We start from the raw sequence: 15,836 nt of genomic DNA on the forward strand, positions 1-15,836 counted from the left end.
GGTTAGAAATTCTAGTCGGATTGGGGACCGCAACGACTCGTTGACCGGGCCAGACCGACTTTACCTATACCCATCATTATAATTCGATCTTTAGGCCCCTGGCGTCATCGCCAAGCGAGCGGATCTGCCGGTGTATGGGGACCTTTATTCTTTAATAAGCACCTTTTTAACAAACTAGCATCAAGCTGATCTTAGTCTAATTTGGGTAACCACAAGGTGCCAAACTTGGCTGATCCAATCACTTAACCCCCAGCCCTATGCAGGCCAATTGAGAAAAGACTCCATCAACATTGCAGCCCTCACCCAATGGGATTTTTAAGATCAGGCATGCCATTGGCTGCCCCCATACTCAAGTCAGTAAAGCTAGCCACAAACATAAAAATCAGCTCATTTGGTGAAGTCGCCAAGTGGGCGGATCTTTCCCCCGATATGCCCTCCTAATTTGGGAGATATTGTGCTTTTCAGATGGTTTGGCCCTTTGGTCAAAAGATCAAGTTACGATAATGGGAATATGAGCCGTCGGAGCTGATGTGGTCCTTGATCTGATGGAAGAATCAAACATGCCCGACTGACTTCTGGCCAATATTCGTTGATATATCAGTCAGAAAGGCCTGTCTGAGGGCCCCTTACATGGGCAGATGCCAAATTGAAAGACCCAGATTAAATCTGCCCCTGTATGGCCACCTTTACCCACCTCTAGTCTGAGTTGTCAGTTTAATTAACCCCGTGTATGGCCAGCTTCAGCAACACCACGGTTACATAAAAAGATGTTTCCTTACAATTATTAGAAGATTGTTCGCTGTCACACAAAATGATGCGGAGAAAACAGTGATGAACTTCCGCAGCCAATGGATAAGAATGTTGTGCTGTCTAATTCATTTGGCATTAGTAAGAGGCAAACAAAGGCAAAATTAAAGCCACTTGTATTTATGTAAATCATGTTTGATTAAATCACAATGACTGCCGTCCTGCGGCAACAAAACAAGATTAGCCGAATGTATCCTGTAAAATCTCGTTAGCAAATAACCTCGGCTAATGCAGCCTGAAATGGTACAATGAGAGCGCAATCAGTGCCAGTGGGTATGGCCAATTACATTGGCAGGTACTTCTGCATTACACAAACATTAAAAGCCAAATCACTAATTACATTTATTTTATACATTACGTACCCTCCCTTTGTAGCGCTACCAGTGTCTGTCTTGCCTAGCATAAAACAGAAGCAGAGCTAAAGTTTCCCTATGAATGAGTGACCCCAGTGCTTGAATGCAGGAACCCAATTTTTCATAGGACAGCCTTTAGGCCGAAGACACAAAGGGCGTTTAGTTGCCGCAACTTTTTTAAAAACCTCAGTGACTAATCGTAGCAATTTAGCGCCCATAGACTAGCATATGAGTCGCCACTACCAGTTGCGTGAATAAGACATTCTATAACATACTAAACGTTAACTTTAACGTGAGGGTGAAGACGCACAGAGCTACTAGTAGCAGCTACTTGTCGTGGCTACTAAAATAGACAATGCTGATCATTTACTGATAACTGTCTCTACGTGAGTTTTAGCAGAGGCAATTTGCAGTATTGTCTATGGCAGGGGATTTTCTGGTGTTTAGTAGCCATGAAAAAGTAGCTGCTACTAGTAGCTTGTGTGTCTTCACCCTTAGGATGAAGACACACAGAGCTTATAGTAGCAGCTATAGAAACAGACAATGCTGATCATTTACTGATAATTGTCTCTACGTGTGTTTTAGCAGAGCCAATTTTCAATATTGTCTATGGCAGGGGATTTTCTGGCGTTTAGTAGCCGTGACAAGTAGCTGCTACTAAGTAGTTCTGTGTCTCTTCACCCTAAAGGGGTGGTTCAAGTTTAAGTTAACGTTGAGTATGTTATAGAATGTCCTATACCTGCAATTGGTCTTCATTATTTATTTCTATAGTTTTCCTTCTTTTTATAGCTTTCAGATGTGGGGGTCACTGACCCCAGCATTCAAACTATTGCTCTGCGAGATTATAATTTTATGGTTACTTTTTATGACTTATCTTCCTATTCAGTCCTTAATAGATAGGTCCTTTCATACAGACAAGGAGGAGTAGTAAGGACACTGCTTCCTGGATTCTGTACAAGAGGAACATTTAGTTTGCTGTCCTTCAGCAGATTCTGAAATCTTAGTGGGTGCTGAAGAATGAAACCATGACAGAACCATGGCTATGGGGGAGCCGACTGTAACAAGCAGTTTGTAGGAGATGTTCCTCACATCCATGTAAGAGTTGCCCTCACTAATTCAGCTATAGTCATGTGACCTTGAAGTGCAATGTTCTTTAACCAGCCGGAGCCTGCTCTGCCAAGGTAATGCTTAGTATTCATGGAAATTGAAATCTTACCTTGCATCTGGAAATATGTTCACTAGAGGCTTGAACGTCTCCTGTAAATACAGCTCTAAATAAAGGGCAAGAGAAGTTTCAGATTAGTGGGCGGGGTCACACATGCAACTCAGTTTGCTATTCGCTAATGAAAATATTGTCTGTGAAAAAACATCTGTTTATTAAAGTAACATTTTCAACTGGTCTGTAGCAAAGGGAAACTGCTATCCAACATCCCATGGGAAATAAAGAGCCGAAATAACTAGCCTTGGGGGGGGACATTTACTATCCCGCTGATTTTTTTTTTTTCCAATTCAGATTTTTAGCCGAGATTTACTATGTGTCCAAACTGCTAAAAATCCTAATCCGACAATTCGCCAGCTGAAACTTGTGGAGATCATGTAGAAGCCAATGGCAGATGTCCCTTTCTTTCCCTGGAGGATCCTTCTTTTGCTTTGGAAAGAGGTTTTGGATTTTTTATGCTGTTTTTTTGTAGAACACTTCGGAAAAAATTCGGAAATTTTGCTTTTCCAGTTTTTTTAGTAAATGAAGACATTCATGGAAACGAGTTTATTAGAAGTGACAAAAAAAGGGGGTTTATCTGTGCAATGGGAATTAATTGCCTTTTCGCCTCCCTTAATTGCTTGCAAGAACCAGGAAGTTGGAAACTTAGAGCAGTTTCAGTTTCTCTGCCTTATTTAGCGCAAGAAATAACAAAAAAAAAAATAGATTTTTCTTTAAAAAAAAAAAAATCTCATCTAATGATGTTGTATCTATGCTACGGACACATAGACTAATATCACACTGCGGGGGGGCTTCAAACATTCCTTAAATCTCCATACACAGTGTAATATTCCTGTCCTTCCAGAAGCAGCAAACAAAGCCTTACCCCTCCATGTCTCGATCTTGTGCTCTTCCAGCTCATAGATCTGTACCTACGGGAAAGTAACACACAAAGCAACGAGGTAAATAGGAGCAGTCAGCGGAAGGCGGGGTATAGGGATTCATTTAAGAGGCAGGGATCCCCAACCTTTCTTACTCGTGAGCCACATTTAAATGTAAAAAGACTTGGAGAGCAACACAAGCACCATATAAGTTCATGGAGGAGACAAATAAGGGCTGTGATTGGCTATTAGGGGCCTCTATGCACCCTATCAGCTTACAGGGGCTTTATTTGGTAGGAAATCTTGTTTTTATTCAACCAAAACTTGCCCCCAAGTCAGGAATTCAAAAATAACTCCCTGGTTTGGGGGCACTGAGAGCAACATCCAAGGGGTTGGGGAGCAACATGTTGCCCCTGAGCCACTGGTTGGGGATCTCTGGTGTAAGGTTATGTAAGGACAGAAGACTAAAGTCTATTACCTTATTTACAAAATAAGGCACACACAGTAGTGGGAACAAGTTGAGGTATTTCTCAGGGGTTTGCGGCCATTTATTCGCTATATGGTAGCACTTACCAAGCGGTAAGGCTAAACTGCGGCACAATACTACAATAACGCTGCACTAAAACCAGAGCTCTGGGCCTAACCCAATGTTAATGGATCCCCTGGGCACGGCGCTACTTACCATGGGAGACTTGTAATATCGATGCAATATATTAATGAAATCTGTAATTGTTAACATACCTGAAATGAGAAAACAGAGTAAGTAAAAGGAACACAAAATATAAGCTCTAGTCCGTGTTTATATGCACACCGTATACTGGGACAGCGTGTATCATCTTCGTGCGCGGTATTTTAAAACTGCCCATTGAAATTGTTTGCGAGTCAAGGTCAGATATATAATGAGGGCTCGGCTGGCAGAGGGAATTATTACTCATACTGCGCCAGTACTGGGGATGGGGTGGCACAGCACTCTGGCTTTGGCAAAAGAGGACTTAAAGGAGAACTAAACCCTAAAAATGAATATGGCTAGAAATGCCATATTTTATATACTAAACTGACTGCACTGGCTTAAATTTTCAGCATCTCTATAGTAGTAATGATATAGGTCTTTACTGTTGTCACAGGAGCTTCACATCTTGGATTCCGTTAGAACAGTCCGGGACAGGGCACATACTCAGTGGGATCTGAGCAGCTGTAGGGAACGTAAGCTTAGGGGTCATTGCAAATTATCAAGCAGAAAATGAGCTTTGTCTGTCCTTATATACTGATATCATTTTTTATTATTTCTGTTTTTTTAGCTTATTGTTTAGCAGCTCCAGTCTGGAATTTTAGCGGCTAACTGGTTGCTAGGGTCTTGTTTACCTTCGCAACCAGGCAGTTTTTTTTGAATGAGAGACTGGTCTATGGATAGGAGAAGTTAACAAATTAACAATAATAATAAAATTGTAAGCTTAAAGAACAATAGTTTTTAGTTACCGGGGTCAGTGACCCCCATTTGAGAGCTGGAAAGGTGTAAAAGAGGAAGGCAAATAATTCAAAAACAATAAAAGATAAATAATGAAAATGAATTGCAAAGTTGCTAGGAATAGGATATTCTGTAACATTTAACTCAAAGGTGAACAACCTCTCTAACAGAACAACCATAAAAACCCTGATAATATGTTCTGCTAAGAATTTGTCCTGTGTCTGCATGGGTTTCCTCCCACACTCCAAATATATATATATATATATAGGCAGGTTAATTGGCTTCTGAATAAAGTAACCCTACTGTGTGTTATTGGGACCTTAGATTGTAAGCTCTTCTGGGGCAGGGTGTGATGTGAATGATGAATAATCTCAGTAAAGCGCTGTATAAAAATAAGGGGAAATGATTTATTACATTTTTTATTTAAATAATATGTTGGAGCTTTGCATCCTCTCCAGGTTCTTGTCCCCACCACTAGGTGTCCCACTCTTCTCTCTTCCCCCCCCCCCCCATGTTATTGCCTTAAAACCACCTGCTGAGTCACAGTTGTGTAGAAAGAAACTATGGAGCCCCCATGCCCAAAACCACCTAAATAAAATAAGATTTACACACCTATATAATGAAATAGTCAGGAACACCCTGAGCTCATTATGCTCTTGGGACTCCCGACAGCCGCGGGGTCTCCTATTACCTCCTATGAAGGGATCTTTGTTTAGAAACACTAGACTTCTTATAAAGAATATATTAGTGTATAATGTCCCTCCAAAGAAATATCCCAGCAATGCCATGGATTCCCATCATTACAATATATGACCAAATGTGGGGCAAGAAGTAGAAGGAAAGACCAACCCACTTTGAGGGATGTAGTTCAGTTGTTTCAACATTTACACCAAAAATCATTTCATATTTATTGCGTGAACCCCACTAATAAGCACAGGTATGGCGTATCCTACACCCTTTATTGCATACCCTTGTGAACCCCACTAATAAGCACAGGTATGGCGTATCCTACACCCTTTATTGCATACCCTTGTGAACCCCACTAATAAGCACAGGTATGGAGTATCCTACACCCATTACTGCATGCCCTTATGAACCCCACTAATAAGCACAGGTATGGAGTATCCTACACCCTTTATTGCATGCCCTTGTGAACCCCACTAATAAGCACAGGTATGGAGTATCCTACACCCTTTACTGCATGCCCTTGTGAACCCCACTAATAAGCACAGGTATGGAGTATCCTACACCCTTTACTGCATGCCCTTGTGAACCCCACTAATAAGCACAGGTATGGAGTATCCTACACCCTTTATTGCATGCCCTTGTGAACCCCACTAATAAGCACAGGTATGGAGTATCCTACACCCTTTATTGCATACCCTTGTGAACCCCACTAATAAGCACAGGTATGGAGTATCCTACACCCTTTATTGCATGCCTTTATGAACCCCACTAATAAGCACAGGTATGGAGTATCCTACACCCTTTATTGCATGCCCTTGTGAACCCCACTAATAAGCACAGGTATGGAGTATCCTACACCCTTTATTGCATTGAGAGAAAACTATTCAGTGCACGACCGCCTCTTACCTACAAAACTCTGGTTTTTTGTTTCCCATAGAGGAGCAGCTCGCACGCCATTGGCTACCAAGGCAAAAAAAGCCTTCTTTACCTGGAAGGAAAACCGTACTGAGTGAGGCAGAACTAGTTTGCTATAACACAGATAATTATGAAAAAAAGAGTCCAGTCACACTGTGTGTAAGATATGAACCCCCAGAACCCATATGCAGCCCCTCGCTTAGGGTCAGAGGACTTAATTATCTACACTGCAAGGCCCCAGGGCCAACTGAATACACATATAATCTAAATAAAATGCCCGTATTAGCACGTAAGAGGTATATTTATTAATATATGGCCGGCTCATTGCCTTAGGCGCCTGTGCACAATATCTAGCAAGCAAATATGGCAGTTATGCAGTTAACGTGTGCCCACCCAGAGGCCTGGTGTCAGCGCTGTGTTACAGAATACATGGAAAGCTACACGCTGACTGCACGCCACTTCCCGGGCAGAAGGAATCCTTTGAAGTAACAAGCGGGACACAACAGGAAAACCAAACAATAAAGAGGCATTTTGATACGACGGCGGCACGTAACTGGATATGAGAGGCAGCCGGCTCTGGTGACAGGAGGAAAGTCAGAATATAAATATACAGTAATACATACCAGGGAGAGGCCGACTTTCCAGCTACCCAACTGAATCCTGGATGGTATGTCCCTAACTATAACTGGATACTTGTAATATAGGTAATATGGAGCAAACACGGGCGGCTGCACTTACTTGTAACGTAGTGTCGAATACAACGAGTTTGGAGCTGGTTGGGACAATGTCGTAACACTTGTGGGATTTCATGAAGCGCGTATATATGTCACTTTCTGATTCTTCAACAGCTGCGAAAGACAAAGCATCATGGGTATTAGCATTTAGTCACTCTAGAAGCAAACCTTGGCTAATATATGTTTTCACCCAGGAAATTAAATCTATTTTATGAGCAAGCTTTCTCTTCTACTTTCAGCCTTGACACACAAGAGCATAAAGGCGGCTGCCATATTGCCTACCTTAATATACAACATTCTCAATGTTCTTTAAAACAAATAAATGCAAAGCTGACATCAGGTGGGCAAGCAATATGGCAGCTCCTGCTCTGACATTAATATGAGAGGGGTTGCACTGTGTACATACAATGTAAAAATATGAATTCATATTTAATACCTGTAGTCATCCATAATGTTACACTCACACTCCAAATACACACAGGCAGGTTAATTGGCTCCTGATAAAATTGCCCCTCAAGTGTGTGTGAATATGATAGGGACCTTAGATTGTAAGCTCACTGGGGCAGGGACTGATGGGAATGTGATAGGGACCTTAGATTGTAAGCTCACTGGGGCAGGGGCTGATGGGAATGTGATAGGGACCTTAGATTGTAAGCTCACTGGGGCAGGGGCTGATGGGAATGTGATAGGGACCTTAGATTGTAAGCTCACTGGGGCAGGCACTGATGGGAATGTGATAGGGACCTTAGATTGTAAGCTCACTGGGGCAGGCACTGATGGGAATGTGATAGGGACCTTAGATTGTAAGCTCCACTGGGGCAGGCACTGATTGGAATGTGATAGGGACCTTAGATTGTAAGCTCACTGGGGCAGGGACTGATGGGAATGTGATAGGGACCTTAGATTGTAAGCTCACTGGGGCAGGGACTGATGGGAATGTGATAGGGACCTTAGATTGTAAGCTCCACTGGGGCAGGCACTGATTGGAATGTGATAGGGACCTTAGATTGTAAGCTCACTGGGGCAGGGACTGATGGGAATGTGATAGGGACCTTAGATTGTAAGCTCCACTGGGGCAGGGACTGATGGGAATGTGATAGGGACCTTAGATTGTAAGCTCACTGGGGCAGGGACTGATGGGAATGTGATAGGGACCTTAGATTGTAAGCTCCACTGGGGCAGGGACTGATGGGAATGTGATAGGGACCTTAGATTGTAAGCTCCACTGGGGCAGGGACTGATGGGAATGTGATAGGGCCCTTAGATTGTAAGCTCCACTGGGGCAGGGACTGATGGGAATGTGATAGGGACTTTAGATTGTAAGCTCCACTGGGGCAGGGACTGATGGGAATGTGATAGGGACCTTAGATTGTAAGCTCCACTGGGGCAGGGGCTGATGGAACATGTTGGTGCTATATAAATAAAGGATAGTGCTGCCGAATGACCCTCTCCTCTACCCTGTAGCTTCCCCCCTGCCCTTCCCATAATGCTGTGCTCAGGAATGGAACACTCCGTACTGTCTCTGCATGAATACAGCACAGGGCTAGCTGCTGATACGGGGAGTTAGAGAGTCAGAAAGCCCAAGGATCCATTTGCACATGCTGATCCGTACAGGATGCACAAACCCTCATTAGCCATAAAGCCACTTTATACTGATTATCCTTAGACATTAAAAGTCACCAGCCTTGGCCCAGGGACAATAAGAACTGAGCCCTGTCAGTCCTGTGTCATCTGAACAACCCCCTCTGCTACACCGACTGCAAGAGAAGGGGGGAAAATGTCTAAAAAGTGCTATATCCCCGCCATAATTTCAGGCGTACCCAAAGATGCACCCAATGCAACCTGCACACAATAGTCCAATATAGTCACAACCTGGCACCTGTGCAAAAGATGCAACACGTTCATTTCCCCGTCCCCCCCCCCCTTTGTGTTTGAATGGCATTACTTCCGACAATGCCTTAGGGACCTTAGATTGTAAGCTCCACTGGGGCAGGGGCTGATGGGAATGTGATAGGGACCTTAGATTGTAAGCTCACTGGGGCAGGGACTGATGGGAATGTGATAGGGGCCTTAGATTGTAAGCTCCACTGGGGCAGGGACTGATGGGAATGTGATAGGGACCTTAGATTGTAAGCTCCACTGGGGCAGGGACTGATGGGAATGTGATAGGGACCTTAGATTGTAAGCTCACTGGGGCAGGGACTGATGGGAATGTGATAGGGACCTTAGATTGTAAGCTCCACTGGGGCAGGGGCTGATGGGAATGTGATAGGGACCTTAGATTGTAAGCTCACTGGGGCAGGGACTGATGGGAATGGGATAGGGACCTTAGATTGTAAGCTCCACTGGGGCAGGGACTGATGGGAATGTGATAGGGACCTTAGATTGTAAGCTCCACTGGGGCAGGGACTGATGGGAATGTGATAGGGGCCTTAGATTGTAAGCTCACTGGGGCAGGGACTGATGGGAATGTGATAGGGACCTTAGATTGTAAGCTCCACTGGGGCAGGGGCTGATGGGAATGTGATAGGGACCTTAGATTGTAAGCTCCACTGGGGCAGGGACTGATGGGAATGGGATAGGGGCCTTAGATTGTAAGCTCCACTGGGGCAGGGACTGATGGGAATGTGATAGGGACCTTAGATTGTAAGCTCACTGGGGCAGGGACTGATGGGAATGTGATTTTTAAAAAAGAGGAGGATTCAGCCATTGCAGTTTAATCCCCTGCAGCAGAGGGTTTCAGACAGAGGAAATGATCAGATAATACGGGCCTCCATGTATTTGGATGATGGGGCCATTTCTGTACAGCTGCAACAAACCATCCAAGAAGAAGTTGGCAATGGCAATAGCCATCGCTGACCAACTGTCCCCACTGGTGATCAGTATACAAGCTAACTACCCACATCCACAAATTGTCTGGGTCAGGGAGCGCGGCCAGTGCGGCCAGTGCATTTCTGGGTTGGCCGGTGACCCAATACATTGAACAAGGCTGTTGCTGCCAAGAGTTCTGCACATTAGCAGAGGTTGGCCAGATGGAAACAATCTATTTAATTTCCCTTTTTGGTTCTTAGTAGCCCCGTAAGTAAGCCCTTAAGCCTCTGGATAGCATTCATATGTCTTAATTTTTCTTTAACCCTATGAAGCCATTATTTGAAGAACATGGGTCCAAAGCGCCCAGACCGTTACTGCGCCCAACACGGAGCACCCATATGGGGCTGAGAGTGTGTGGCTGTATCCCCGGGCTGGTTATTAATGAGCAGATGAAGCAGAGGAATGGGAATGCAGTGTACCGAGAGGCAAGCTGTGCCGCTATCACCGCGCCGAGACAGATTCCGCCATCTGTTAAGTAAAAGTCTCTCAGTGACACCCATTTCATTTCTGCTCCAAATATTCCGACAGATTTTCTTCTCTGATGCAAATCCCAGCAGCCCCTGAGACTGTTCCGACTGGCTAAGGATGCTGGGAATTATAGTAAAGCTATTGGCATTTTATGCCTGGCAGACCCTTGTGTGCATAACCTATGGGCCTACTCTAATTACAAACCAGAACATCCCCTTTAAAGGGAATACAGGGGAAAGGGCTGGCACACAGGGACATCAGGTAAAGGGCAAGTTAGAGGGCTGACAAAGTGCCAGCAAGTAATTCATGCTCTGATGGGCAGCTACCAGAACCTCCTGTTATTGCTCAAACAGTTAAAAGGAAAATAAGATAAAAGCACTAATTCCACTGCCTCCTCTTGGATCGGCGCCGGCCTGTAGTTAGACCCGATACATACGCACTAAGTCCCCATTACGGCTAATGAAAGGCTACATTGTATGCAGCACGCTTGGGCTCCCCGTTGCTGTTAGTCAGATCCACAGCAGTCAATAGAGGCAGGGCACGCCGGCCTTATACTGGGAAAGAATAAAAATCATTATCAATCGAGGCACTAAAAATATAATGGGAGGAAGGGAAGGCCGGAGCCCATGGATCTTATGTGCGCACATCCAGGCCTGACAGCTGCAGAGCCGGCCCAGCCCGGGGGAATGCTCACTAACCTGCATATGGCTTTATTCCCCATGTAGGGATCAGACTATTACCTTTATAGCACTTGCTGGGTAATGCCTGGGAATAGCAATTGATACATGGGGAGAATTCATATGCATGTATATATGGGCAAGGAATGTTCCGCTCCATCCTTCTCACGTCCCATATATAATCTGCATTATTTAATCATAAATCCGCCGGCTTAGGCAATAAAACCATTGCACAACAATGGGGAAAGGCTCTTATAGGAGCACAGGGTTTAATCAGATCATGGGGACAATAACACGGCTATTCCCCACAATACATTCATTTACAGATCTAATACAGGTATGGGACCCGTTATCCAGAATGCTCGGGACCTGGGGTTTTCTGGATAAGGGATCTTTCCATAATTTGGATCTCCATACCTTAAGTCTACGAAAAGATTATTTAAACATTAATTAAACCCAATAGGATTGTTTTGCTTTCAATAAGTAAATTAATTATATCTTAGTTGGGATCAAGTACAGGTACTGTTTTATTATTACAGAGAAAAGGGAATCATTTAACCATTAAATAAACCCAATAGGGCTGTTCTGCCCCCAATAAGGGGTAATTATATCTTAGTTGGGATCAAGTACAGGTACTGTTTTATTATTACAGAGAAAAGGGAATCATTTAACCATTAAATAAACCCAATAGGGCTGTTCTGCCCCAATAAGTACTTTGGACTCCAGACTGATCCATTTATATATAAAATGTATATCAGGGCCGGAACTGCCGCTAATACACAATCATTATAGCTTATGTAAAGAGCATCACAAATCATTCTGCTGTTGGGAAAGCCCAGGCCCCAGTGGGTCAGTTAATGATGCACCGTTCTGCCTTCACGCAGAGTAAATGATTGATGGTTAGGGTGTTACAGTTGGCCAGGCAGCATGGGGTAGCAAGGGACAAATAAGCATCAGCAATCTTTTATGGCAGAAGAATCACGGTATGACCCTGTAGTTGGGTCCATTATGACAACCCCCATGTCTGCATTAGATTATCCATGCCTGATGTACATAATGATAAAATGACTTGATACATGTCAGGTGGTTCTGTAGTACTATCTACTGCCTCTAGTTGGCCACACCCATAACGATATTGTTTTGCACAATTTTTGGTATATATATTATATATATATATATATATATATATATATATAGCGGCCGTCAATCCCGACCAGTATTCCTGTACTAGGGATATCAGTCAGTTTGAAGACTGGCCATGTTGGATTATCTTATCTGCTGATGCCCCATATCTGCCATGGCTAATAAGGAAGTAAACAAGAGCTACAGCTGCTATTTCCTTCCTCCACTGGTACAACTGGTGCATTTGCCTACTATATAAATACCCTGCTGTGTAGCGCAGCCATATAAGATGAAAAAAGGAGAAAAGGCACAGGTTACATAGCAGATGACAGATAAAACACCATTATACACTACAGAACATATCTGTTATCTGCTATGTAACCTGTGCCTTGTTACTGTTCCTTTAATCGGACAGAGGGCAATTTGGTAGTAAAAGGAGATGTAAACCCACAAACAAACCTGTTGTCTATTTCTATTTCGTGCCCCGGTGGTTCTTGCCTGCTCTAAGCAGAAGGGACTTGCAGCCACGGGCACAGTATTAGCTGCCAGGCCTGTGCTGCCCTTTAGTAGGAGCCCAGTAAAATGCCAGGCCGGGGGTAGTGGCAGCCAAGTGCTTTCCCTGCGAGGTGCTGAACCTTTCGGGCAGGGACTGTTAAGCAGTTGCTTAACACTCACAATGACAGAGCAGATTGGGAATTATAAAGCAGAGAGGTGAGCCAGGGGGCACAAGATTTTATATTAATGCCCTCCTCTTGTTTAACTTATAATGGCCACACAGTTAGATATAAGCACCGGGACTCTGTGCCACCTCACGTTTCCCTCTCCTGCACCCAGGGCAACAATGCCATTGCTGGGGCACCCAGGGCAACAATGCCATTGCTGAGGCACCCAGGGCAACAATGCCATTGCTGGGGCACCCAGGGCAACAATGCCATTGCTGGGGCACCCAGGGCAACAATGCCATTGCTGGGGCACCCAGGGCAACAATGCCATTGCTGGGGCACCCAGGGCAACAATGCCATTGCTGGGGCACCCAGGGCAACAATGCCATTGCTGGGGCACCCAGGGCAACAATATCGCAAACACACACATACAATTAAAACACATACACACACAATATGCCAAAACATAGAACCAGATACCAGCTACATACAGAACATTAGAAGAACCAGATACAAGCTACATACAGAACATTAGAAGAACCAGATACCAGCTACATACAGAACATTAGAAGAACCAGATACCAGCTACATACAGAACATTAGAAGAACCAGATATTAGCTAGGTACAGAACATTAGAAGAACCAGATACCAGCTACTGTATATACATAACAATAGAACCAGATACCAGCTACATACAGAACATTAGAAGAACCAGATACCAGCTACTGTATATACATAACAATAGAACCAGATACCAGCTACATACAGAACATTAGAAGAACCAGATACCAGCTACTGTATATACATAACAATAGAACCAGATACCAGCTACATACAGAACATTAGAAGAACCAGATACCAGCTATGCACAGAACATTAGAAGAACCAGATACAAGCTACATACAGAACATTAGAAGAACCAGATATTAGCTAGGTACAGAACATTAGAAGAACCAGATACTGTATATACATAACAATAGAACCAGATACCAGCTACATACAGAACATTAGAAGAACCAGATACCAGCTATGCACAGAACATTAGAAATTATGTACAGAATGAACAGGGATTGCTGCAGTTTTCCCTAAGGAGAGTAGAGATCAAAAACAGTTGAGTGCCACAAGCCCAAAGCTCTGCCACTCTGCCCACGAGACCAAGTTAGCAGCTTACTGGCCCATGTACAGAAATATTTATTGATCTAAATAGGCCAATTTGATATGATTCTGGATAGGTCCATATAAGGATATAAAGGATCTGCTGCTCTGATGATCCCCATAGAACCCTATTTAGAATAAGGAATCTTCCAATCAAGTGTATAGGTTGTCAGGCTGCAATACATAACCATGAAGGCTGAGCATATTGAGTTAATAAGAACATAAGGGTCCCCGGGTGGCTGCCCTGTTATATACTTGTGCCGTTACACAGTATTTTATTCATAAAAGCAATAGATTCACTGGAGAACTCGTTCCGCTGTGAAACACTAATGACTCCTTTCACCCAAGACAATATACAAAGTAGCTTTGTGCTCCCTTCTAATAACATCCATCATCATGAACTGGAAGGGCAAAATCCATTTTAATATGTGGTTAGATAAACGCTGCTAAGTATTTTCCATGGAAAAAAGCTATGATTTATAAAAGCAAAAAAAAAAAAATTCCGTTTACCCGCTGCCGGCCCCGTGCTTCAGAATAAGAGCAGAGAGATTTACAGCGAGGGTAGCAAACCTGTTTCACTCTCACTCCTGCTGAATACAACTCCCAGCAACCCCCGGAAGCCTGTGAGTAAAGGATATACTGTTATAAATGTATTTAAAAATCTGAGCTGTCAATCATAAATTGCCTGCCCCGCCTCTATGCCGGAGGCATAGAGGCAGGGCAGGCAATATATGATTGTCAGCTTAGATTTTTAATTACTATTACTTTCACTTTCCATTAAGCACTTCCTAGATATCACCTAGATGGCAAATGCATATGATTGCCTTGATAACACTGTTTACAAAATGGCGCCGGCCTGCTGCTGGCAGGCAATATATACGATTGTCAGCTTAGATTTTTAATTACTATTACTTTCACTTTCCATTAAGCACTTCCTAGATATCACCTAGATGGCAAATGCATATGATTGCCTTGATAACACTGTTTACAAAATGGCGCCGGCCTGCTGCTGGCAGGCAATATATAGGATTGTCAGCTTAGATTTTTAATTACTATTACTTTCACTTTCCATTAAGCACTTCCTAGATATCACCTAGATGGCAAATGCATATGATTGCCTTGATAACACTGTTTATAAAATGGCGCCGGCCTGCTGCTAGAAGGCAATATACGATTGTCAGCTTAGATTTTTAATTACTATTACTTTCACTTTCCATTAAGCACTTCCCAGATATCATCTAGATGGCAAATGCATATGATTGCATTGATAACACTGTTTACAAAATGGCGCCGGCCTGCTGCAGGCAGGCAATATACGATTGTCAGCTTAGATTTTTAATTACTATTACTGTCATTTTCCATTAAGCACTTCCCAGATATCACCTAGATGGCAAATGCATATGATTGCCTTGATAACACTGTTTACAAAATGGCGCCGGCCTGCTGCTGGCAGGCAATATATACGATTGTCAGCTTAGATTTTTAATTACTATTACTTTCACTTTCCATTAAGCACTTCCTAGATATCACCTAGATGGCAAATGCATATGATTGCCTTGATAACACTGTTTACAAAATGGCGCCGGCCTGCTGGTTGTGATTGTAAATTCCAGGACTGAAGGGAAAAAAAAAATCAATCGTTTATACAGTGTAAGTAAAGTTTATTTTGCTCAACTAACATGATAGAAAAGGATTTGGAATTATTTTTTAGGGTGAAAGGTCCCCTTTAAGTCATCTGGTTGCTAGGGTGCTACCCAGTAACCAGAAAGTAGCCTTAAAGGGGACATATGCCCAACATATAGCAATGGGATATTGCTCTTCTGAGCACCTTTGCCGTTTT

The 15,836-nt window shown here is 43.4% G+C and overlaps 1 protein-coding gene across 5 annotated transcripts in view; it reads right to left on the bottom strand.

Annotated features, from left to right (window-relative positions):
• prkag2 (protein kinase, AMP-activated, gamma 2 non-catalytic subunit) overlaps positions 1-15,836 on the bottom strand; it is a 149,668-nt gene that overhangs the window by 10,219 nt on the left and 123,613 nt on the right. For all 5 annotated transcript variants that reach the window (XM_012964332.3, XM_012964333.3, XM_012964334.3 and 2 more), the window contains 5 exon segments: positions 7,045-7,154; positions 6,298-6,379; positions 3,922-3,980; positions 3,245-3,290; positions 2,377-2,431 (listed from right to left, as the gene is read on the bottom strand). In XM_012964332.3, the coding sequence (XP_012819786.1) occupies positions 2,377-2,431; positions 3,245-3,290; positions 3,922-3,980; positions 6,298-6,379; positions 7,045-7,154 (352 nt within the window).

Source organism: Xenopus tropicalis, chromosome 6 (genome assembly GCF_000004195.4).
Source record: "Xenopus tropicalis strain Nigerian chromosome 6, UCB_Xtro_10.0, whole genome shotgun sequence".
Lineage (NCBI taxonomy): Eukaryota > Metazoa > Chordata > Amphibia > Anura > Pipidae > Xenopus > Xenopus tropicalis.